Raw genomic sequence first — 26,896 nt, 5'->3', positions numbered from 1 at the left:
ATTTCTGTATTATTTGGATGTATTATTAATATAAGAGTAATATGTAATAAATATATAATATTTTTTTTTATTTCTACTTATTAAATGTTTTTTTTTTCATTGCAATTGGATTTTTATTCTGTTCATCAGTTTTTTGTCACATATTCTTTTTATACTAATAACGCCATCTATCGTAAAATTGTTTCCATTTTAGAGTTAGTAAATAAAGAACTTCAGGCATTTTTAAGAATTTTTTTATTGAAGATCTTAAAATATGATAAGATATGGCAATGAAATTACAGAGTACACAGCTATAATAAGTATTACTAACAATCCCTTTCCCCCCGGACAGCGAGGTTGATTTCACATGGTATATTACTAATATTGGGGCTCTTGCTTGGCTTAATATCGGTCGGTTACGGGCTTGGTCTAATAACCTCATTTTTTACCGTCGTCACCGACCGATCGTTTTCCTTCCAAAATAGCATAACTGTATTGTCCTCTAATCCAAAATTACGTATTCCATAAGGGGACTTTGTACAAAACTCATTTGCTTGGCCACCTCTGTCCTATTCCTGTTTTTACCGTGAAGCAGTTGTGTTTGCATGGCTGTGTTTCGGTTTAAAGGGTGGGATATGGCGTGAATTTACAGGGTACAGAGGAATAACAACTGAGTCCTCAGGCATGGCAATGCATGGGGGGTATCATGGGCGAAACAGTATACTCTGTTATGTCCATGGTACTGCTCATGTCTATAGGCGATGGTTACCACTTTCCATCAGGTGGACCGTCAGCTTGTTTGTCATTCTAAGTTATATAAAAAAAGAACTTAGAATTCAGTACGATGATTTCCAAAGGGACGACGTCAAGATCAATGTGATATTGTTAGCAATAAATCGGGTAGTCCGCGTTACTAACAATCCTTTTCCTCCGGCTTTAGGTGGTCGATTCTGTCCTTGAGCCAGGTCGAGATATTTTCTCTTTTTCTCGGTTTGGGTTTTCACGAGGTTCTCGTCATGCGGTATGGTGACATTCACCAAAAACACCCTCGAGTGTGCTCGATCCATCACCACGATATCAGGTTGCGAACAGCAAGAACTCTTCTGTCCGTGATGATAGATCGGTCCCAGTGGAGCCCTATTATTATTATTATCTTCTCTATTCATGTCTCGTTTTCCTATTTCAAAAGATTTTACACTCGAAAATTTTTATTTTTTTACATTATAACCTTTAAATTTAATTTCTAAGCACGCCATTTTTCTTTCTTTCTATTCTCTTTATTCGAAATGGTTGCGTTATAATTATTTATTAGATCTTTAAAAAAATTGTAAGGTCAGTAAAACCCAAAGACTTTATTTCTTGTAACGTTCAGTTCAGTATGCGAGCAAAGGTTCCGGTTCACAAGGATATATCTAAAAGAATATACGCCTTTTTTAAGGGCCCTTTCCTGCCATCCTCAATTTCTTGAAAAAAATCTTTAATATGTTAAATGTTGACGCTTTAAATATTAAGCGTTTTAGCGATCTGCGTTACTTTAAAAATTTTCGTGTATAATAAAGGCGATATATAAACACTGGACACCAGAGGGTGCCACTGTCACACGAATATCTATGCATTTCTGTTATCCTGGCTAGCATTGGCATATTTTATATTAATACTCTACTAAAAAAGTAGCATAGCAGGAAAATATTTTTAGGAGTTGGCAATCTGAATAATACCTGCCTTCCATCCAGAGCCGTAAAAGATAAAACAAACAATTTTTTTTGTTTGTTATTCTTTTATCGATTTTGAAATGTTTTGTAATATAAATGAATAAATAAAATAATAATATAATTAAATTTGGAAAAAGTATAATTAAGTTTAAAGTGAAAAAAAGAATCGACTATATCTCTCTACTACATAATTCTTAATCTATAGATTTTTTTAAAGTGTTACATTGGATCACGGTTCACGGTCCAGTCGCTGAAATCTATTCTGCAATTTTCCCTGGGAAAACTATAAATTTAACTCCCAACTAATCATTTAATTGTATCCAAAAAATGACAGAGCAAGTGCCAATAATTTCAAACGATCCCGACTATTGTTACGATTGCTCGTCGACGCATTGTGTTGTGAGGAAAACAAAGCCGAAATGTTGTTATTACAAGTGCAAAAACGACGGGAAAGTGTCAATGTTTACATTTCCAGTACACGACAAAGAACGGCTTCGAATTTGGGTAAAGAATTCTGGTAAGTTCGAAATTTAAATTTTTTTTTTTAATATATACACAAGTAACAGTTGCGTAGTAATAAACACTATTTTTAATGTATACCGTTTAAGATTATACAATAAAAGGGCGGCAAAGGTACAATATAGAATTACTAAGTATTTCATCAACAGCTATGGCATATTTAGGATTGTTATCCAAGGAGGTGTGGCATCTTAAAAAAATATGTGTAATGTAGTCGCAAAGTTGTTTTTACAAATAGCTAATATATATAATAATCTTTATTTAAAATGGTAAATTACAAAATTGCTTAACAATGGTCCCCATATGGGTCGAGCCTGTATCTGAGGAACCTATTGAACACATGTAACTTACTACACTTACTATACCTTGTAACTTGTACACTATTATAAATTTATATAATTTTAATATAAGTATATATAATAATTTTTAATAGTCTCTCTCTCTGTGTGTGTGTGTATGTTGTGTGTGTATGTATGTTGTGTGTGTATGTATGTTGTGTGTGTATGTATGTTGTGTGTGTATGTGTGTGTGCTAAAAGCTTAAAGCTCTGTTCATTATTAACTGATTGAGAAAGAAAGTAGTTATAGTAATAAGAGCATGGAGAAGGTAATAGGCAACTTTGTATGTCGTATGAAAGCAATGAAAATAATGGTTAATTTTTTTTATAGATGGCAATACTAGTCATGTTTTTTATGCAACAGAATAGCAAACAAGCTGACGGCCCACCTGATGGAAAACAGTAACCATCGCCTATAGACATGAGCAGTACTATGGACATAACAGAGTACACTGTTTGCCCATGATACCTCCCATGTGTTGCCATTCCTGAAGACTCAGATTTTATTCCTCTGTACCCTGTAAATTCACTGCTATATCTCATTCTTCAAACTGAAACACAGCCATGCAAACACAACTGCTTAACGGTAGAAACAGGAATGGAACAGAGGTTGCCAAGCAAACGACTTTTGTACAGTCTCCTTCTATTAAAATATTATTAATACATCTGTAAGGCTTAGAAAACAATAAAATCCTTCTTTAAAAAAATTTCCTTATTACATAAAAATGAAAAATAGGATTTTAAATTAAATCTGATTAGTTTTATTAATATTAAAAAATTGTTTTATTTCTACCAGGAAAATATTGTTCTTCAGGGGGGGGGGGAAGGATTGTTAGTAATGTGGTTATCACTCCCATTGCTAACAATATACCCTAATATAGGTTGGTTATATTGGGGGGAAAGGGATTGTTAGTAATGGAGACTGAGAATCCCATTGTTAGCAATATACCCAACCAGGTTGACCTCCTCGCTGTTCCCCCTGGAAACTATCATGGTTCATTCCTGATGAATTCATCATGATGGGCTAACTGGCCTGTTTTCATTCTTATCTATCACCCTTCACTGGTGCTCCGCTAGTGTATCCCGTTATCCTGTTTATCATACCATTTTCACCCACCAAAAAAAAAAAAAATATATATAGGTTGACCTCATGGTCCTCCCTGGAAATCATCCTGCTGAATTTCAAGTGTATTCATCATGATGGGCTAACTGAGCTGCCTGTTCATCTTTACTTATCATACTCACTGGTGTCCCGCCAGAGTACCATTGCATTATCATCCATTAAAAAAAATTGTTCTCTAATTGCATTGTTTAGTCCATAGTTCGAGCTATAAGTTTGTGCTACAATTTCACAGATGGCGCTGTTTTTGTTTAATGCACTATTTAATTTATCTTGTCACTCAAAATTCCTATGTACATCGTTGCCAGGTTGGGTATTGTTTTCGTAGTTTTAGGTAAAAAATTAATTATTCGCGAAACTAGAAAAAAAATCTTGGAGAAACGTTTGAAAAGAAGTTAAATTCCTTGGAGAAGTATGCTTATTTATTTACATTTGTAGTATTTGTAAATCAAACAGCGGTATATAAATATAAAAAAGGTAGTCAGAGGCTAAAGGACCCTAAGTTTTTTTTTTTTCCTCATTCTCTTTGTTCTTAACGTAATAAAACGTAGAAATATTAATACAAGTTTAAGCAAAAGTGAAAGAAATCCTATTGATTTAAATTAAAAAAAAAATATATATATATATATAATATGGGTAAAGTTAACAAAAAATTATGGCAACCCTGCGGCTAATCTGTCAACTTTGGTTTTTTTTTTTTGGCGGAAAGTTGAACTGAGCGGGCGATTTAAATTTTCTTTTTTTATTTTCAATTTTATTTTTAAATATTTTGTATATTTGTGTATTAAGTACTTTTTGTAGACAGTTTGTAATATATAGTAAAGAAAATGAGTGTAAGTAGCGACGGGGGAGACCCCGTCGACATTGGAAGGAAAAGAAAAGGTCAGGCAAAAAAACGTAAATTAGCATTTAATGATTCAGGACTTTCTGATAATTATAAAATGTACACCAAACCAAATTACAAGAGACAGTTCCCAGAAAATCACAGTGTTGATTGTGTAGTATATGTAGAATCAACGGAAGACGAAAAATTAGGGAATAAAAATCCTATGACTTTGACTAAACTATTCACAGAAAATGTAAAGGGTATCGTAGGAGTTCATCGAGTGAACGCCTATAAAATTGGCATCACGTTCAGGAAACCGGCACCAGCAAATAATTTTCTTAAAATGGACCATTTCTTGAATAAAAATAAATTTCGAGCTTTTGTACCCGCATATTTATCAGAAAAAACCGGCGTTATTCGATATGTACCGACAGATATGTCCAATGAAGATATATATAAAAATATTAGCTGTGACGCAGAAGTAATTTCTATTAAACGTTTTATGAGAAAAGTAGATGGGATCCTTACACCTTTAGGTACAGTTGCTGTCACATTTGCAGCAACAACATTGCCACAATATGTCTACATTCAGTTGTTCAGATATCCTGTGCATACTTACATTCCACCATTAGTTCAATGTTTCAAATGTCTAAAATTTAACCATTCAGCCAAAGTTTGCCGAGCCGTACAGATGTGCTCATCGTGTGCTGGTCAGCACTCGTATAAAGAATGTGATGTTGACACGATAATGTGTATTAATTGTGGTGGCAATCATCTAGCTATTTCTAGGAATTGTCCCATTAAAAGGAAGAAAATGGAAGAGAAGAGGAACAAGTATCTCAATCTTAGTTATGCCACTGTTGTGAGTATACCTTCAAATGTTTCAGAGTCAAAAAATTTTCCAAATCTGGAAAAATCCAGTAATGTATATAGCTCTCAGTTAAATTCAAATGTAAATAAATCCGAATTAAATAAAGATGAAATTGTAAATAATGATATTATAATTAATGCTCTCGTTAAATCTCTTGTTGCTCTTGGGAACAACAATGAGAAAATGTCAATAACTCATAAGAAAATTAAAGAAATATTATTGTCTAATTTAACTTAGTTTTATGGATACATATATAAACATAGCACAATTTAACATACAAAGCTTACAGAGTAAAAAAGTTCTGTTACAAAAATATCTTACTGAACAAAATATTGATATATGCTTACTTAATGAGACATGGTTTAAAAGTAATAGTAAAATTCCTAGGTTTGCATCATATAATTTTATTTTCAAAAATTCTACAAATCCACACAACGGAATTGGTATATTAATTAAGAAAAATTTTAAATATAATATTATTAATACTACTTTCTTTGAAGCTGTTCAAAATTTATGCATCTCAATAGAAACATCTATCGGTAAATTACATATTCTGTGTGTATATTGTCCCCCTAGTGGAAAGTTTCACACCAATAAAATTAAAAAAGTACTTCTGGATACTCCTAAACCATGTCTCATTATGGGTGATTTCAACGCACATCATATTTTGTTTGGTTGTAACACAAACAATAGTAGAGGTAATATTATGTTCAGTCTTATAGATGAATTCAATTTATATGTGTTGAACGATGGTAGTCCGACTACTGTTCCAGTCTCAAACAGGCAAGCATCAGCAATAGATTTAGCTTTAGTTAGTCCTTCAATGTCTCCTCTTTGTGAGTGGAAAGTCCATGATGACCCGATGGGCAGTTATCATTATCCGACTCAGGTACGTGTAAATGTGAAGCCATCAATATATGAAGTTAGACCTGTGGAAGACAAATATTTATATAATAAAGCAGATTGGTCTAAATATTACAGTTTATCTGAAATTAGTTTTTCTCACTTAGACATTTATAACAGTACTGAACCTTTACAGTTATATAATGATTTTGTATATATTTTATATAATATAAGAGATAAGACAGTTCCTAAACAAAAGTTAAAACAATCTTTCCAATTTTTGAGAAAACCAGCTCCTTGGTGGAATGACATTTGTGATGATGCTGTTCAAAAGTCTAAAGAAGCCCTGAGACAGTACAGAAATTCTCCATCAATTTCTAATTTCATAAATTACAAAAAAGCTGATGCTAAAAAGAAAAGAATTCTAAGGGAACAACGCACAGAGTCATGGCATCAGTTGTGCACCAGTTTCAATAGAACAACACCTATTTCTAGAATATGGAGTTACATCAAAAGGTTTAAAAGATTAGATAATACTTCAAATAGAAACCCAAATGATGAATGGATACCAGAGTTTTTAGACTCATTGGCAGCATCATCACATTTACAAAATGATATAACAGATATTTTGAATCTGTCTGAAGAAAATGCTAGTAACTCATTTATTAATAAACCCTTTACATTACATGAGTTCCACATTTCACTAAAAAGTCGGAAAGATACAGCTCCAGGGTTGGATGGTATAACATATTTTTTAATTAAACAATTACATCCTAATGCAAAGAAAATATTATTAGATATATATAATAAACTTTGGGAATATTCAATTATACCAGAATCTTGGAAAACCCAGTGTGTTATTCCTATTCTAAAACCCAATAAACCTGTAAATTGTGCATCATCATATAGACCTATCTCCTTATCTTCATGTTTAGGTAAACTCTTTGAAAACATGTTAAAATTTCGTTTGGACTACTATGCTGAATCACAAGATAAGTTGCCAAATATACAGTTTGGATTCAGAAAGGGCAGAAGTTGTTCTGAAAGCTTTGTATCATTAATATCTGTGTTAAAAAAAGCAAAATTAAGTCACTCTAATGTAGTATGTGTATTCTTAGATGTTAAAGGTGCTTTTGACAATGTGAATATAGAATGTTTAATTCATGTGTTGCATAACTTGGGTTTGCCAAGTAAAACATTAAAGTGGCTTTTTAGTTTTTTAAATAATAGAACTGTTTTTGTTAAATATAATAACATTTTACATGGACCAAAAAATGTTAACAAAGGGACTATGCAAGGGGCCACATTGTCTCCTTTATTGTATAGTTTGTACACATCGGAGATCCTCAACTATGTGGATAATTCAAAAGTTAATATTCTTCAGTTTGCTGATGACCTGCTTTTATATAGTGAAGATCAAAATTTAAATATGGCCATTAACAACATTAATTCTGCATTATTTCAGCTTCATAATTACTATAGCAATTTTTTAAAATTAGAAATCAGTTCAGAGAAAAGCTCAGTTTTGGTATTTAGTAGAGAGAGAGATCCATCTGTATTATCCAGAGTGAAAGTTTTATATAACAATAAAGTAATCCCAATTGTTAATCATCATAAATTTTTAGGTGTAGTATTAGATGACAAATTAAAATTTGATAAACACATTAACTATATCTCCCAAAATGCAATGAAAAGTGTAAATGTTTTGAGATGTCTGGCTGGAACTTTTTGGGGTTCTGACCCTAAAACTCTAAATTTGCTATATAAAAGTATTGTTAGGAGTCATTTTGATTATAGTAGTTTGGCTTATATGAATGCTAGCACCACATTGTTGAGGAGACTCGATGTGATACAGAATATGAGTTTAAGAATAATTTGTGGAGCCATGCGCTCCACTCCTATTAATTCTATGGAGATTGAAAATTGCATACCTCCATTATCCCTCCGACGTTTACATTTGGCTCAACGTTTCTGTTTGAAGGAATTGTCTTTCAATAAAAATATGGTCCTTAATAATATTATATATCCAGTAGAATTTTCTTCTGTTGTATCCTCCAATATCTCAGCTTCCAGCATTGTTTCTAACCCCTTGCCTGAAATTCCAATCATAATGTTAAATGTTAAAAATACAGCAAATCATATTTATGTAAATGCTAAATGGCCAATGTACAAATGTCCTTACAATTCATTGCTTAACTATCTAGATATTAAATGTTATATAGACTTAGTACATAACAAATTTGATTTTCTTGAATTTTTGAATAAGAAATCACATTTCTATGTAATCTATACTGATGGTTCTAAAAGTGCAAACAGTGTTAGGGCAGCATATTATGATCCACAAAAGAAACTCACAAAATGTATTAAATTGGAAGAAAATTGTAGTATCTTTACAGCTGAAAGTTATGCTATTCTAAGTGCTTTAATATTTGTAAATAACTTTGTAAATAATGTAAATATATTAATAGTTTCTGATTCCAAGAGTGTATTGGAATCTTTATGTAATTGTAATTACTCATATAAGCAAAATTATTTACTTTATGAAATTAAAGATCTGTTGCGAACATTGAGTCAGAGTAAAAACATAGAATTTGTGTGGGTACCCTCGCACAGTGGCATACTAGGGAATGAAATTGTGGATCGAGCAGCTAGTCGAGAACACGATGAGGATCACTCGGCAATGTTGAAAGTTCCGTTCACAGATTATTACCGACTACTTAAAAGTAATTTAGCAAAAATATGGAAAGACCATTGGGATATAACAACTGAAACTAAAGGTAAATGGTATGCGGAGTTACAGAGAGACTTACCAATTAAACCTTGGTATAGCAAATTTAAATACTGCGGCAGGAAGTTTATTACGATCATCAATCGTCTTCGTTTCGGGCATTGCTTAGTTCCAGTTCACCTCAACAGACTCAATATTATTAGTGACAATAAGTGTAAATACTGTTTTCAAGACAATGCAGACATAAAACACATTATATTTGACTGTCAAAATTTCAACATTCAACGGCTGATACTTGTTAGTGATATTAGTGACATTGCGAAGGAACATTCACAATGCGTTCCCCGCCGCGTTCAAGATTTATTATCCAACGAAGCTTATTTTACATCTGTTTTTAACTTCATTACTAATACTGTAGATAAAGTTTAAGAATTTTTTATGTTATCAATATTGTTAATTGCGTTTATATAGTAATTTGTTCTACATTCCTTTTTTTGTAAATATCATTTATGTCTGCGACTGAAGGACTTGTATCCATGGTCATGAATAAATTAAAAAAAAAAAAAAAAAATCTGTCAACTTTGTTTTTATCTGTTATTTTTGGTTAGCGATGGGCCAACTCGTATAGTTTTGAATTCGAGTAAACCGAATTGAAATGGTGGCTGATTCGAATCGCAGCTCGAATCAGCTCGCATTCACTTCGTATAGTCAATACTGCAGTTGAATATGAACTCAGTAGGTCGGTTACTTAACTCGCTTTAGATTTAAATCGTCGATAGCGCGAACTCGCGGGTTTCAATCAATTCGAATAAAATATACTAGTGTAACGTAGTAAACACTCAGAATTCATATTATCAATCTATTTTAGTTATAGAACAGTTTTGTTCTTTACTTTCGAGCTATTAATTTGAAAGAAAAATACAAAATACTAATATTTAAAATATAGGTTTTTATTTTTAACCGACTTCCAAAAAAGGAGCTGGTTCTCAATTCGACTAATATTGTATGTTTTTTTATTTGTTTGTTACGCGATTACTCCGTCAATTGTAGACCAATTTTGAAAATTATTTTTTTGTCGGAAGGGGTATTATCTTGAGGTGGTCCCATTGTCACCATGTCAGGATCTGATGATGGGATCCCAGGGAAATCGAGAGCAACTCTATACTTTATAGACACCTACAATATTTTTCATGTACTTTCTAAAGCTATTCAGATATTTGCGTTTGGTAGTCATCATCTTATGTTGTTTAACTGATGATGGGTGGTACAACTCCTTAACGGTTAGGAGTTAAGAGGTAATTCCTGAAATATTAGGCACGTTTAGATCGTTAGTAGTTTTTTTCAAGTAATATTCAGATGAGCTGATGATGAAGTACAACTCCTTAACGGTTAGGTTTATATAGGAATTAAGGGATAATTCTATCGCAAAAAAGATTATGAAAATTCTTTTTTTGTCACCAAGTCAGAATCTGGATCCCATGAAAATTGAAGGAAATCCTAAAAATTTGTAATGTAAATATAAAAATATACTAAAAATGGAAAAATAAATAAATTTGAAATAAAATCAACAGACTTCAAAAAAAAAAAAAAACGTAAAAAATACAAAAGTAAAAAATAACAAAATACAAATTTAATCCCAATCAAATAAATTTCATTTCATTTTATAAAAAATTTAAATAGTTATGTAATCACCTAAAAAAATACATAAAAGTTTAATACTTATATTTTTACTATTTATTTTAACATTAATTAATTAACTAAATATTAAAAAACGGAACAGTAACATTTCTAAAAAAAAAAAGCTCGTCGTCAGCCAATCATGAACCAATCGCCTTCTCTTCCTTTAACTTGCGCCTCATGTGATGTTACTATCTCATTCTGCTTCGCAGCTTGTTCGGTTGGTGTAGTTATGTCGAGTATTATACACCACACGCTATGGCATGGTGCAGTGCAGGTAATAGGTACATACACATATAAGTAAATAATTATAATATATTAATAATTATATAATTCAAAATACTTGTACAACGCAAACAGTAAAGCATAGATAATTTACGAAAGTTCATTGTATGCGACAAATCTATGGATTGGTAACAGTAACTTGCTTTTCCAGTCATATAAAAATAATAAATATATTATTAGATTGACTTTGACTCCATAAATCTCACTCAACACTATTCTGTTAATTTATAATAAAAAGTGCCAAAATCTCAACTATCACCGCACCATGATATAGCGCGCGGAGTGTAACTGTAAAACACGCTGACAGAAATATCACGCACACGAGAGTCTTGCTCGTTGTATAATGTTTCTGTTGCGTCGCACGCACACAGCCACACAGCATTCACAGCAACTGAATCGAGTTGACGTTATGACGAACACAGTCGGCCGAGTTGCGTGCTACAGTGATCCGAGCGTAGATCGCATTCATATCACGGTTGTAACGTAGGTAGCGCCGTATTGGCTTTATACGAGTTGATTCGAATTGATAGAAAAGCTAGTTCGAATTGAGCCGGCGGCAATGCAGCTCGAGTAACTCGAGTTTTTTGATTCGAATCGCCCATCGCTATTTTTGGTTATTCTATTGTAATTACTAGCCTTATACTTACATTTCTAAGCTTTTCTATTGTGATTTTATATGAAATGGTGATTTAGCTCTTACTGGACTGATAACGCTTCCTTCAATAATCAACTTTTAGCACATAACTGGACTCCGATCTATTTTTGGCTCTTCCGTTCAGGACTTTATTGACAAATTGCAATCAAATGGCACCCCACAGGTGTTCCTATTTTATGTGCAAAAATAATTCGAATGAGAAATCAATGTTTAGTTTCCCTTGCAATGATGCTGAACGCTTAAAAGTGTGGCTCGAAAATTGTGGTATCTAAATATGTTTACTTATAATCGATAACAGGATTTTTTTATGTGAAAATGAAATGGGAACCCCATATTCGTTATTGATATATGCTGACTAGGTAAATTCACGCCATATCCCACCCTTCAAACTGAAACACAGCCATGCAAACACAACTGCTTCACTGTTGAAACACGAATGGGACAGAGGTACTCAAGCAGTCGACTTTTGTACAAAGTCTCCCTCTGGTATATTTTTCATGATGGGCTAACTGATCTTTTCATTGTCATCTATCATCCCTCACTGGTGCCCGGCCAGTGTATACCGTTAGCGTAATCAGGGTTACCAATCCATTGTCATGTATTGAAAGGAAATGACATAGAATTGCAAGTCTTGTCCTCTCCTAATCAATTTAATATAGAAATCTTTCTTGGTTATAACTTTTCTATGCCTTAGGAGAGAAATAACACCAGAGTCCACAGGAATGGTAACGCGTGGGTATCATGGGCGAAACAGTATACTCTGTTATATCCTTGGTACTGATCGTGTCTATAGGCGACAGTTACCACTTTCTATCAGGTGGGCCATCAGCTTGTTTGCCATTGTAAGTTTCATAAATAAATGCTATTGTTGTTACGTACGCTTGGAACGCACCTCAACACGGAAATGTCAAATGTTCTGTCAGATTTGCGATGTCTGCTATCGCTTGCTTTTACAAAATCAATTATGTATAATAAATCTGTTGTTTGTAATAATAGCATTTAAATACTACACCCAATATAAAAACCCACAAAACAACAATTGTGATTATTATTAAATTTTGGGGTAGGTTCATCTTTTATTTGAAAGTTTATTTAAATTGTCTATCTACATTAATTTTATCTGTGATTCTAGGTAATATATCCATTGCACATTTGTCCAAAAAACGTTTAAGGTCCAGATATTTATGCATTGATCATTTTAATAAAAAGTATGTAAGAAACAAGACTGGTGTTAGAAAAAGACTGTGTCCTGATGCTGTGCCGGCACATTATAAAAATATCGATGTTCCAAACCGCTCACGCTCTCCTTCATCAGGTATTTATTATTGAAAATCATTTCCTAACTTTTTTAAAGATATTGATATGTATGTTATAAAATCTTGAAGTGTTAGGTTGAAAATTTTTACATTCCAAAAGCTTGTTCTGATTATTTTTTTTTTATACAAAAGAATGGCAAACTAGTTGACGGCCCACCTGATGGAAAGTGGTAACCGTCGCCTATAGACATGAGCAGTACCATGGACATAACAGAGTATACTGTTTCGCCCATGATACCCCTCATGCGTTGCCATTCCTGAGGACGCAGGTGTTATTCCTCTGTATCCTACCCTTCAAACCGAAACACAGCCATTCAAACATAACTGCTTCACGGTTGAAACACGAATGGGACAGAGGTGCCCAAGCAATCAACTTTTGTACAAAGTCTCCCTCTGGTAACTGTTTACAGCAAAAAGCTCGCAGATTGCGATCGGTTCCTTCTTCTATTCCTTACCACACTTTTTATCTGTCTTCTCTATTAAAATATTTTTAATAAATACTAACTTCTTTGTTTTTGTTGTTACCTTACCTATTACATTACTGTCCCACTCGATCCACAAACTGCGCAGAGATGTTGCATCTCTTTGCATCTTCTACCGAATTTATCATGGGCAGTGCTTTGAGAAATTATTCGGATTGATACCTGCTGCTGATTTTTACCACCGTACAACCCACCATAAACTACCAGAGGGAAACTTTGTACAAAAGTCGATTGCTTGGGTACCTCTGTCCCATTCGTGTTTCAACCGTGACGAAGTTGTGTTTGCATGGCTGTGTTTCGATTTGAAGAGTGGGATATGGCGTGAATTTACAGGGTACAGAGGAATAACACCTGAGTCCTCAGGAATGGCAACTCGTTGGGAGTATCTAGGGCGAAACAGTATACTCTGTTATGTCCATGGTACTGCTTATCTTATAGGCGTATATTATAGGCGACGGTTACCACTTTACATCAGGTGGGCCGTCAGCTTGTTTGCTATTCTAAGATGTATAAAAAAAAAACCACCATAAACTAAAGTTTCATCTTAACCATCTGGACGAGTGGCGGTCCTCCACTGTGCGTTTCACAAGTCACTTTCTTCCACGCACAACCATTCTTTGGCATCAACTTACAGCGGCAGTATTTCCGAACCAATACGTTAACCTTGCATAATCTTCGAGAAAAGAGCATATTCCTTTTTAAAAGACCGGCAGTACACCTGCAATGCCTTTGGTGTCGTGGGTAATCATGGGCGGCGGTAGTCACTTATCATGAAGTGAGTCGCATGCTCGTTTGCCCCCTGTGTTGTACAAAAAAACCTGTGCTTGATTTAGGACTTTGATTGTGCTTGTGACTTCGACATTGCTTAATTTGAAAAATACCGTTCGCGTACTCGCCTCATGAATATGCAGATGTGCATTTCGACTTATGGAAACCGCCAAGCTGCACGGGAATATAGCAACCGGTACCTTCCTAGCCCATACATACCCCATAGAACTCGTGTCTTGTGGGATCAGCTGAATAGACAGGTGCGAAAGCGTACCACGTCTCAGGAAGACTTGTGGTAAAAACTGCAAGAAGAACGGCAGTAGATAACTAAGGCATTGGATAAATTAGTAGCTAGGTTGCCAAAGCTTTGCGAGGCTATCATAAGAAATAAAGTTGGACACGTAGATGTGTCCAAAATTAAAAAAATAAATTTCTTATGTCTAAAAATGGCTAATAATTATGTTAAAATAATTATGAAGTAGTTTCAATCAATCGGACTTTTGCAAAATGTATTTTACTGGGTGGCCGCGGATACTTTTGGGCCATACTGTATAGATCGGTGATTCCCAATGTGGGACCCACGCCCCACAGGGGGGCAATTTGATATTTAGGGGGGGGGTATTAATAAATAGATTCGAAGCGATTTTAATCCTCTTGCTCCGGGCCATTTAAATGCAATGCTACAAATAGGTATCGGTGCCTAATAAAAAAAAGTAAATAAAAAAATGCTGTAAATATTTATTACGTATAATTTCGTTTGACGTTACCAAAATATCAACTGGGCGATTAGAGTCGTCAAGTAAACTTTGTCGGGAAAAATTATGTATGGGGGCATAAAAGTTTTAGGAATGTTCAAGTGGGGCATGGCACAAAAAAGGTTGGGAAACACTTATAGATAGGGGGAAAGGGATTGTTAGTAATGGAGTCTGAGAATCCCATTGCTTGCAATATACCCAACCAGGTCGACCTCCTCGCGGTTCTCCCTGGAAACTATCATGGTTAATTCCTGATGAATTCATCATGATGGGCTAACTGGTCTGTTTTCATTCTCATCTATCACCCTTCACTGGTGCTCCGCCAGCGTATCCCGTTAGCGCAGGCGGGGTTACCATACCATTTTCACCTATCAAAAAAAAAAAACACTTATAAATAGAACATTTCACAGCATTTAGCAAGCGCCACAGAGATTTACGCCAACTACCGGTTGCTCGCTTTAAGACGATCTATCTGTTATCATCATATCAGTTTTTAACTGTCCACTGCTACACATATGCCTGGGAAAGGGGGGAGTTATGGGTTTCCCCCCTACGAGGGTTGGCAACCACATTTAGATTTTAGAGATGTTTTAAGAGGGACGCTACTGTCCACCCCTCACCTTCCCTTAGTCTTCTACGGTATCCACGGGAATGGAAGGGGTGGCCTATTCTATGCCGGGATTACACGGGCCTACAGATGGGCAAAGCACCGGGTTTAAACCCGGTGCTTTGGTAAAAACCCAATAAACACCCATAAACTCCCATAATCACCCAAAAAAATAGGTTTTTACGTATTTTTTTGAAAATATGTAAGTAATACCAATAAATTATTTTTATAAATTGTATTGATCAATTCTACAATATTAAATAAAACGTTAACTAATAATATTTCAGGAAATTTTAAAAATCTATATATAATAAAATGAAAGTAATTAATTTTCAGTGTTTTCATGTTGCAGTTGATCAACATGTTGGCCTTTTGCTTCCCGTAGATACTTTAAAATTTCTTCATAACACCTCGTTCGCACACATGGCCGTATATATTTAAATTCTTGAGCCACTAACAGTCCGAAATACTCATTTCTTTTATCCTCTTCTCCATAAATTAAGCATTTAGAACAGTTTGTTTCTTCTTTCAGTAAATTTTCTTTTACTTTATCCTCGTTTTTTTCTTTGTTGCGACGACGCTGGGTAAATCATCTGGACACTGGGTCTCACTATCGCCAAATATATTTGGAGATCGGCTTCGGCTACGGCTTGGCAGACATTTTTTTCTTTCTACAATTTTAAATTAAATTTATTAGAATAAATGCTTCGAACACACGCGATCTAAGTACCTTTTGTGTTTATTATACCTTACCTACCTAGGTATAAAAAGAGTACTTACGTAGATTTTCTTTTATTAACTGTTTTATACGAAGATCTTGATCTCTCAAATTAGCATCCATTTTACTTCCAGTGATTATCAACTAAATTAATAATCCACAAAGTATTAAATAACGTTTTTATGAAATATTTAGCACAAAAACAATACCCTTTAAATATCGATCGTCAGTAACTGTGGCTGACTTACCTATATTCTAGCAAGCAGGACTGCCAGATGTGAAGGGGAAATCCCCAATAAATTGTTGCATGTGACTGATGATGTGAGCATGTTCGTTTCATAATAAAAATGTTGCCAGGTAACCAAAAAGTCGTATGTTTTTGTGCGAATTACGATCATAATCTTTACGATCGTACATTAAAAAATAGACAAATAATAGTATGAGTACGATTTAAATCGTATATCTGTCAACCCTGCTAGCAAGACAGCGACAAAATCACGTTGCATAACAATGTAGCCCAAGCTTATATCTTATGAAATATACGGAAGAGATACGGACTTAGAAAAAACAGAAATGTTGTTCTTTGTGGAAGTCATTGATGAAATTCTATGTATTTTAGCCCGCAAACTTTCTTCAAACAAAAACAGCGCCATCTAGTATCGAGTTCTGTAATTATCTCTTTGTTTATGGATTTGAAGTAAGACCGCCACGCATGCAATACATTATGACTGGGGATTCCCCTATTCGTCGACGCTGAATATGAGGCGACGACAATCACTGTCAAACGTGTTCACTATTACTCTGACTCTGGTAACGTGACTTCCTGGTAACGTGTTAGGTAGGAAAAGCAGTAAAAAAGTGCATATTAAGGGAGCAGATTTGAAATAATATTTATACTTAACAAGAAATAATTAAAGGTAAGTGGATTTTTGAATGATACAATTATATCATGATCACTTAACAATTTTAACTTAAAATTAGATGTATTATTACAAGCTTTTATTTAGCTTGCGTTATGTAAATAAAAGTATGTAGGTATGTTCGTATGTTGATGCAATTATCCTCAATCCTCAACCGACTGGGATAAAATTTTCCATACACGTTTATTTTGGATGATAGTGCATAGTTAGCTGAGAGTCGTCATTGGATAATAATGGTGGATAGCCTAAGATGTGTACTAGATATTTATTTTTAACATAATATGCGTAAGTACCTAATCGAATTAAAGAAGTTGCTGAGAAAAATACAGAACAATACGATAATAAACTAGCGTCTGCGTTTAATCCTCCGAGGAGATGTAATTTTACAAAGGTTTTTTGTATTTATTTTATTATTTTTTTAATAAATTTATTGTAAATAACAAGAAATAATCATTGTAAAAAAATAGGCACTCTATTGTTGAATTTTCGTCAGACCAACTAATCATCGTTCATTTTTTTAGGTTCAATGGGGAGACCTAAAGATTTACGCATATGGGAGCACTACCGTACTTTACCAAACAAGTCTGTTTCTTGCAAGCTTTGTAATAAGGTCTACAAATTCAGTAATGCTGCCAAAATGCTTCAACATCTTATCACTTGTCCAAAATCTCCAGAAACATTAAAAGACTCTATGAAACTTATAAAAGATAGCTCGTCCAAAACCAAAATGTCTGGACTGTCAGAGATAGAGACAAATGATTCTTTTATAAGCCCCTCGTCGTCTGCTAACACTACAATAAATGCTGAGTTTCAAGACACCGATGATCATATAAAAACAGAATTAGCGAGAGCTATATTTGTAACAGGGACGCCATTATCGATGGTGCAACATCCTTTATGGATACAATTTTTCGAAAAATTGCAACCAAAATTTAAAATACCTTCACGTAAAGCTTTAGCGACAAAATACTTAGATAAAATATATAGAGAAATGCGTTTTGAGTTAAATGAGGAACTAAATGCTTGTAGTTACTTACACCTTCAGTGCGATAGCTGGTCTAATTTAAGAAATGAAGGAATAATAAACTTTCTTATATCAAAACCTCAACCTGCATACGTTAAAAGTTTGAATACAGAAAGTAATCCTCACACTAGTGAATACCTTAGCCAAGAAGTTGAAAAAGTAATGAAAGTGTATGGAGCAAATAAGTTTCTTGTACTTATTGGCGATAACGCTAGAAATATACAAAAGGCATTCGAATTAACAAAACTCAAATATCCACATGTTGTTCCTCTCGGTTGCTGTGCACATATCCTTAACTTGTTGTGCCAAGATATTGTAAAGATACAAGAAGTAACTGTGTTTATTATGCAAGCCATAAATATAATAAAAACTGTTAAAAGGAGTCAACGATTAAGTTCCTTGTTGATAAAATCAAGGCAGGGTGAAGATTCTACACAAACACTAAAATTGCCTTGTGCTACAAGATGGGGAAGTCATGTTACTTCGTTAAAAAGTTTGAAAGCAAATAAGATAGCTTTGCAAATATTAACAGTTAGAGAAGATGTGGTAATTTCAAGAGATATTAAAGATTTAATTCTAAGTGATGATTTCTGGACGAAGACAGGGGAATGTATAAGTATTTTGGAACCAGTCACTGAAAGCATATTTTACTTAGAGAGCGACCAGAATCGTTTGCATCGCACATACATTACATTTAGAGATGTACAAGCTAAGATACGTTTTGCATTAAATGAGATTTCGACATTGAGCGAAGAAAGCAAACAGCAGATTCTAACATCAGTATCTTCAAGATGCAATATGGCAATGAGGCCAATACATTTTGCAGCATATATTCTAGACCCCAGGACTCTAGGAGTCGAACTTACTCAAGAGGAAGAACTTAAGGGTATGGAGTTTATCTACAATTTAAGCCAACACTTAAGTTTGTCAAATGTAATGGCAGATTTGGCGTGTTATAAAGCTAAAGAAAACTTTTGGGCCAGAGGATTTGTATGGAGCTCATTAGATAGCATTGAGCCCCTAATATGGTGGAAAGGTATTTGTGGTTCCACTGAGTTAAGCAAAGTAGCGATTCGTATTCTATCAGCTCCCTGTACTTCGGCAGCCACTGAGCGTTCCTTTAGTATCCAAGGCTACATACATAATAACAAAAGAAATCGACTTACAACTGAAAGAACTGAAAAAATTTCATTCATTTGTTATAACTGGAATCTTAAACATAAAGCTGAATGCGAGGACATTCAGTTTAATGAAGAAAATACCTTAGAAGCTTTCATTGAGCAAGTAAATGAACATAACAGTTTAGACGAAATAGAGCCTATCGAACCTATACAATTCATCGCTTGTAATAACTCTGAATCTGACAGTGATTGACTGTAGTTTTACATTTTACTTTCATCTCTTTCTTAATAAACTCAAAATCAAATTAAAAGTTTTTTATTCTGTAGGCTGCATAATAATATTGTCTATGTCCAGTATAGTGGACGTCTTGCGGCTGAGATGACGATGATGAAGTACAAAATCATAAACACCCAAAAATTTGGGTGTTTATGGGGTTTAAACCCAATAAACCCAAAACACCCGGTTTTTACCCACCAGACTTTAAACCCACCCAGGTGGATTGCCCATCTCTACACGGGCCTAGAATAGACTACCCCTTCCCGAGGCTCCATCTCGGTAATTATTATTGAATAATAAAAAAAATAATGAAAACTCTTTATCGTTCCCCTCAAAGAATGATACAGATTATAAAGATTATCAATGTGTATACAAACAAAATTGATAATTAAATAAAAACAAGATAAAGGGGCATTACCAGAGGGAGACTTTGTACAAAAGTCGATTGCTTGGCCACCTCTGTCCCATCCGTGTTTCTACCGTGAAGCAGTTGTGTTTGCATGGCTGTGTTTCAGTTTGAAGGGTGGGATATGGTGTGAATTTACAGGGTACAGAGGAATAAAATCTGAGTCCTCAGGAATGGCAACGCATGGGGGGTATCATCGGCAAAAGTCGATTGCTTAGCCACCTCTGTCCCATTCATGTTTCTACCGTGAAGCAGTTGTGTTTGCATGCCTGTGTTTCAGTTTGAAGGGTGGAATATGGTGTGAATTTACAGGGTACAGAGGAATAACACCTGAGTCCTCAGGAATGCCAACGCATGGGGGGTATCATGGGCGAAACAGTATACTCTGTAATGTTCACGGTACTGCTTATGTCTATAGGCGACGGTTACCACTTTCCATCAGGTGGGCCGTCAGCTTGTTTGCCATTCTAAGTTGTATAAAACAAAAATATAAAGAGGCAACAATGGGCGGCCTTATCGCTAAACAGCGATCTCTTCCAGGCAATCTTAGGGCGGAGGGAAATGATTAAAATTGTCTCTGGCTAAGACAGAATAGATAAATAAGACAAAAAAAAAAGGAGAGAAAAAGGCTCAAGTTTAAGTTAAACGCTGTATATATACTATATATATTCATCCTCATCATCCTACCCTTATACCAATCATTTGGGGTCGGCGTAATGATTTTAACCATATTACATAAAGATTTGGTTTATAGTTTTACGACCGGCCGCCTGCCTGACGTCAACCCTCTTTGGGAATGCATTTGTTGGTGGTTTCCGCCACCTACGTTATGGAGGAAAGGATTGAGGAAAAAAAGAAGGGAACGTTGGAAATGCGTGAAGGAAATTGATGAACGTGAGGAATAAGGGACTTATGTGGGAAAGGAAGGGGGGGGGGGGGGAGGACACTGCAGTTGCGGAAAGGACTGGGACACTGCAGCGGCTCGGGAGGCTGGGGTCGCATACTATATATATTACGCAGTATATATATATATAACAATATAAATAAAAATATAATAATTGTTTCCAGGTAACAAGAAACTATTGTCCTGCAATGAGAGTCAACTGAAGAAACGGTTAATATGCGTCCGACATTTCAAAAAGGATAGCGTACACAAAGGAGCGACAAGAACTAGGCTGATCGGTCCCGCAGTGCCGTTTCCTTACGTCGAAGAAGACGCCAATCTTGATCCCAGTAAGTACATTATTATTATTTTTTTATACAACTTAGAATGGCAAACAAGCTGACGGCCCACCTGATGGAAAGTGGTAGCCGTCGCCTATAGACATGAGCAGTACCATGGACATAACAGAGTATACTGTTTCGCCCATGATACCCCACATGCGTTGTCATTCCTGAGGACTCAGCTGTTATTCCTCTGTACCCTGTAAATTCACTGTCATATCCCACCCTTCAAACCGAAACACAGCCATGCAAACACAACTGCTTCACGGTTGAAACACGTATTGGACAGAAGTATCCAAGCAAAGTTATCTATCGTTAAAATTATTGTAGTTTTCGTGTTACATGCATGAAAACTTTGAGTCAGTTTGTCCTTATACCCGTCGTACATAAGAGTGATTTATAATCACGTTTAATTGTCTTCACACGTAGCGATCATTCTTTAGATGTCTCGCCTCTTGTTTCAGTTGTGGAAACAAAACCAAATCCTGCATTGCTCTCCGTAGAAATAGGTAATTTAGAAATACCTGTTCTGGAGAATCAGAAGGTAAAAAAAGTACCATACAATTGTGAACCCCAACTTCAGCCACACACAGGTAAATATTCATTTATTTGGTTAGACAAACAGTTAAATTATATAAATAGTACATTACTGCAGCGGCCAGCAACTGAGGCATTGATGGACGTACGTGCAAATGTGGGCCGAGGCCTAGCCGAGGCACACATACGTAAGTCTATCAATGCCTAGTTGTGGCCAAGGCTTGTATAGTACTTTTCTCAAACAATGCGCGGAAATCAAAAACACAATTTCACTTTTTAAGTTCAATGACGAATAACGAACAATAATAATTTTTCACGCGCCATAATGTTCCTTTGTTTTTTTTCAATAAACAGCTTTCTATTTGCCAGCCAGTTCGAAATTTAAATAAAACCTTTTATTAGTTACCTCCTTGGTAGCCATGTTTCGAAGTAAAAGGTCAGTCCATTTTTAAATTACAGAACCGATATGAGTTTCCATAGTAATTTATCTGGCCGCGAAACACGACAGATATGGATTTTCATACAACTTTTGCCGGCCGCTGCCCGCATGTATCTGGCCAGTACGGCAATTTTGATTTATCTCTAAGAAGATTGACAAAATAATGCTCACATTTCCAAGCATGTTTGAGAAAAAAGATTTATATACTTGTTGGTATTTGTCACATTTATATCATGCTCCAAATTTTGTTTAGCACACACACATGCTATGAATATAACTTTCTTTGTTCTTTTGGTTTAATCTGATTGGATTTACTTTTTTTGGCATAATTTCACTATGTTTTTGACCTTCACGCATGTACTTCTAAGGAACATAGTTATATCTAAGTGAAAATATACAAAAAAAAAAAAAAAATACAATAACAATAAAAAATGACTGTTTTAATTTTAGCTTTACTGGACTGTAATGAAACATTAAAAGTTACGCCTCCAAAAAAATGTTACGAGTCCAAAAAGAAACGTATCCAATTACGCGAATGCATAAAGGAAGATGTTCCACGTTTTAAATTTGAGGTATTAACATTGTATCTTGATCATTGTAGCTTATACTACTTGCATACACCCACTGTAACTTGGCTACCTCGCTTTGGAATCATAATTTTTTTTACAACACAGGGGGCAAACGAGCATGCGGCCCACCTAGTGCTAAGTGACTACCGCCGCCCATGGTCACCCACAACACTAAAGGCATTGCAGGTGTGCTGCCGGCCTTTTAAAAGGGAATGTGCTCTTTTCTTGAAGGTTATGTTGTCGTATCGGTTCGGAAATACTGCTGCTGGAAGTTGATTCCAATAGTTTTTGTTTGTACAAATAAAATCCGTTATTGGCTGTATTCATAAGAGACTTAGCATGTAAGTTATTTTAAAGAGCTGTGGGTTTTAGTATAATAATAATAATATTATAGCCTTTATCAACTTAGTACATTAAAACAAACATAAAATTAAAAAAAAAAACTTAATATAACTTATTCTAATAATTGTTTCTTGCTTTTTTTTTTTTAAGATCTGTTTGCCATTTGGCAAAGGCCTCCTCCAACCGTTTCCACTCTCGCCTATCTTGAGCCACTCTGTCCCACATTTTTCCAACCACTTCCCTGATGTCATCATCCCATCTTATGCAGGGTCTGCCTCTTTTCCGTTTGCCTTCCCTGGGATACCATCTGGGATTTTAGTATAAAATAAAATAAAAAAAAAATGCATCCATCATCATAATCATAACTAATCATCACTTATCTTCATCTCATTTCTGACGAACTTGATGATGTAGCGGTTTTACAAAATTGCCCCATGTTCCAATGGTTGCGGTTTCCATTCCCTTGTGTGTAATGGTCTGGAATCTTGGTGTTAACATAGTGGATTCTCGGTAGTATATATGTTGAATACACTTACAGCTGTCTGTACTTTCCGGGAATCGAACTCACAACGGGGTGGGGGGGAAGTGCCAGTATTTAGCACACTCGGCAGGTGAGTTGGCAACCGCAGTTAGACTTTGGTGATGTTTTAAGAGCTGCTACCCATCCCTTGATCATTAGGTTCCCTTAGTCGTCTCTCACGATACCCACGGGAAAGGAAGAGGTGGTCCGTTCTAAGCCGAATTAGAGCATTTTAGAGATAAGTCTATAGAATGTCATTTATACATCGACCCCAATATTAAATTTTTGTTGATTTAAGAATTTTTCCTACACAGAACTATTCATCACACTCGGACACGGAATCTGATGATGAAAAGGATCCCGGGAATAACGTAGGAGGCTCCCGAGAGTGTGAACGGATCAGTAACACAGATAACGGTACTGGCCATCACCAAAATCATGTAAGTTGTTTATCGCTAAAACCATCTATTTTACCAGATGGACACTTTGTACAAAAGTAGTTTGCTTGACCACCACTGTCCCATTCGTGTTTCTACCGTGAAGCTGTTGTGTTTGAATGGCTGTTTCGGTTTGAAGGGTGGGATAAGGCAGTGAATTTACAGGGTACAGAGTAATAATATCTGAGTTCTCAGGAATGGCAACGCATAGGGGGTGTTATGGGCGAAACAGTATACTCTGTTACGTCCATGGTGCTGCTCATGTCTATAGAAGACGGTTACCACTTTCCATCAGGTGGACCCGTCAGCTTGTTTACCATTTAAAGTTGTATAAAAAAAAAACTACTCGACGGATTTTAACGAAACTTGGTACAATTATTCTTCATACTCCTGGGCAGGTTATAGTATACTTTTCATCACACTACGATCAATAGGAGCAGAGCAGTGAAGGGAAATGTTGGGAAAACGGGAGAAGTTACTCCATTTTTAAGCTTCCGTCGCGTGTGCAGCCTTAATGGCCACTTTTTAAATGTAAAAATGTCCACTCGTGCGAAGCCGGGGCGGACCGCTAGTACCAAATATATATTATCTATCCGTTATCCTATATATTATATCGAGAAAGAAAGGGAAGAAGAACTCGCTCGTAATGGATATAGATATCCGATTGGTATGGGCGATATCGCAAAGGGTGGGCATCTATGTACAGAAGATCTCTGTTTGTAATATATAGATATCAGATATTTACCCATCTCTGTTTCCATGTTCATTGCGCTATTTTAATGTATGTTGGCCTGTATAACACCACCTGTTTAAACAACTTGTTTGTGATCACAGACCCAGATGCAGCCTGGTGATGCCCACACCGACAGCTCGGAACAAGCGACAACCTCGTACCCAGTGATCGATGATGTCATGGCGACCGTGGTAAGAGGCTAATGCATGAATAGATCCTATAGTAGGGCAATTGGGGAACTCAACTTATTAAAAAAAAAATCCTTTTGTCGCCCTCCCTTAGTCGCCTCTTACAACGCCCACGGAAAAGGAAGGGGTGGCCCATTCTATGCTGGGACCACCCGACGATATTCTACATGGACTATACCTATTATTGTACGCACACTGCCCGCGGGTAATTAATGCTCCTTTCCACACAGGGTTTGCTGGAGGAGAACTCTTACAGAGTTAAGCTCGCCTATTGTACACCTTTATTTTATATATATGTTTGTAATTTTTGTGTACAATAAAGAATAAATAAATAAATGAATATGCAGTAAATCCCCAATAGCCCTACTACGGTGTGTATTTGGGTTATAATGTGAAATTACTGGGTACAGAGGAATAACACCTGAGTCCTCAGGAATGGCAACGCATGGGGGGTATCATGGGCGAAACAGTATTATACTCTGTTATGTCCATAGTACTGCTCATGTCTATAGGCGACAGTTACCACTTACCATCAGGTGGGCCCTCAGCTTGTTTTCTATTCTAAGTTGTATAAAAAAATCCATTCTTCTTGGAACATCCTGTATATATTATCATGAAATCGACAGTTATCACACAATGATAATTAGTTACCGCTAGTTCCTGTTAGTAACAATCTCACAATCACTTAATGATGATACATCATTGACGTGAGCAAAATAACAAACCAACCAACCAATAGCAAGGTCGACCTTCATCCGATTCACTCCTGGAAACCACCAAGGTTTTTTCTCGTGGGATTAGTTTCAACACACTAACGGACCTACTGTTATCCTCACCTGTCATCTCTCAATGCTATCCCATCTCCGTATACCCATAACACAGTTGGGGTACCATTCCATTCTTTTTTTTATACCATAAAGGCGGCAAACATGCATACAGCTAGTTTGTTGGTAAACGGTCTCTGCCTATGGTCGCCTGCAACACTAGGGGAGTCACGTGTGCGTTGGGGACCCTATTATTTATCACCCATTAAATATTCTTTATATATTAAAAAAGATATATCAAAGAGTGACATCGCAGCGTAGGTAGTGTACCACCGCGCTATCGTGGTACCCTAAGAAATTTTTTTTTCCAGGTGATTGATGACATTACAAATCCCTCGAGGCCTGTGATGAGAACAATCGATGACTTGCTAACAATGTGTCGGGTTGCGATAAAGGAGAGAGACCACGAGATATCCATCTTGAAGGAACAGGTGGAGGAATTAACGAAAAAGAATGTCCGATTGCAAAAGACACTTGATGAAATAAAGAAAAAGGCAAAAATCAAAGATACAGATTTAGAATCAAACGAAGAATCTTCGAAGGCATCTGAAGAGTTTAATGAAAAGCGCGAACGGAAACGGAGTATAGAAAAAAGAGACAATAACAAGGATTCACTAGAGAAACAAGATAGAAATGAAAATACAGTGAATACAACTAAAGCTCCAAGTTGGAAGGCCAAAAGAAAACGGAATGTTGAACACACAGAATTAAAAACAAATATCAAAATTGCTGAAAAAGATACGAATAAAACAGTCTCACAAGCGAACTATAATAAAGATAAAGAAATAAAAAAAGAAACAGATTCAGACGAATGTAACTCTGAGGACGATTATCTTGTTACTTTAACAGAAAATGGAGTGCCAACAGAAATGGAAGCCGATACAGATAATGTGTCTGATGAAACAAGTGATGATGGAGTCACGTCTACAGATGGATCTGAGAACAGCACTTCGAGTTATGAAAATCTTGAAACACAAGAGGAGAAATTGTATGGGCTAGATACATCTAACGTTGAAAACAATACGAGACCGTTTGAGGTATTTATCAAAGAAGAAATGTATGATGCAAATACGGATACTCGATCTATTTCAATAACTAGATTTAATAGTTGAAAATAAAGAAGTAGCCAGTATTCTG

General features: G+C 35.5%; 2 protein-coding genes and 1 long non-coding RNA gene across 7 annotated transcripts in view; all 3 read left to right on the top strand.

Moving 5' to 3' along the window:
• The window catches only part of LOC128201455 (uncharacterized), a 41,691-nt gene that overhangs the window by 8,576 nt on the left and 6,219 nt on the right, over window positions 1-26,896 (top strand). The gene's annotated exons all lie outside the window — the stretch shown is intronic.
• On the top strand, window positions 1,709-26,891 carry LOC113520143 (uncharacterized). Of its 5 annotated transcripts, XM_052898454.1 has the most exons (9): window positions 2,069-2,208; window positions 11,635-11,816; window positions 12,685-12,867; window positions 21,015-21,179; window positions 21,635-21,763; window positions 22,597-22,718; window positions 23,892-24,017; window positions 24,849-24,938; window positions 26,071-26,891. In XM_052898454.1, exons 2-9 carry the CDS (start codon window positions 11,702-11,704, stop codon window positions 26,869-26,871), a joined length of 1,731 nt encoding a protein of 576 aa, XP_052754414.1. In that variant the 5' UTR covers window positions 2,069-2,208; window positions 11,635-11,701; the 3' UTR covers window positions 26,872-26,891. The 5 variants fall into 5 exon arrangements, with proteins under 5 accessions (XP_052754409.1, XP_052754417.1, XP_052754414.1 ...); XM_052898449.1 differs by lacking the exon at window positions 11,635-11,816 and having other exon boundaries at window positions 1,709-2,208; XM_052898452.1 differs by lacking the exon at window positions 2,069-2,208 and having other exon boundaries at window positions 9,663-11,816.
• On the top strand, window positions 16,213-21,005 carry LOC128201437 (uncharacterized). Its single transcript, XM_052898436.1, has 2 exons — window positions 16,213-17,115; window positions 17,640-21,005. Exon 2 carries the CDS (start codon window positions 17,645-17,647, stop codon window positions 19,514-19,516), a length of 1,872 nt encoding a protein of 623 aa, XP_052754396.1. The 5' UTR covers window positions 16,213-17,115; window positions 17,640-17,644; the 3' UTR covers window positions 19,517-21,005.

This window comes from Galleria mellonella, unplaced genomic scaffold, assembly GCF_026898425.1.
Source record: "Galleria mellonella isolate WM207_F2 unplaced genomic scaffold, CSIRO_AGI_GalMel_v1 utg121, whole genome shotgun sequence".
In the NCBI taxonomy this organism is placed as follows: Eukaryota; Metazoa; Arthropoda; class Insecta; order Lepidoptera; family Pyralidae; genus Galleria; species Galleria mellonella.
This window is presented reverse-complemented; position numbering and strand designations above follow the sequence as displayed.

What these genes read in the sequence shown, in the direction of transcription:
- LOC128201437 (XM_052898436.1), top strand. Translation starts at nt 17,645, where the DNA reads ATGGGGAGACCTAAAGATTTACGCATATGGGAGCACTACCGTACTTTA.
- LOC113520143 (XM_052898449.1), top strand. Translation starts at nt 2,019, where the DNA reads ATGACAGAGCAAGTGCCAATAATTTCAAACGATCCCGACTATTGTTAC. An exon ending in AGACGCCAATCTTGATCCCA is followed by an intron (nt 21,180 to 21,634) that starts GTAAGTACATTA and finishes CTCTTGTTTCAG; the next exon opens with TTGTGGAAACAAAACCAAAT. An exon ending in TTCCACGTTTTAAATTTGAG is followed by an intron (nt 22,719 to 23,891) that starts GTATTAACATTG and finishes TTTCCTACACAG; the next exon opens with AACTATTCATCACACTCGGA.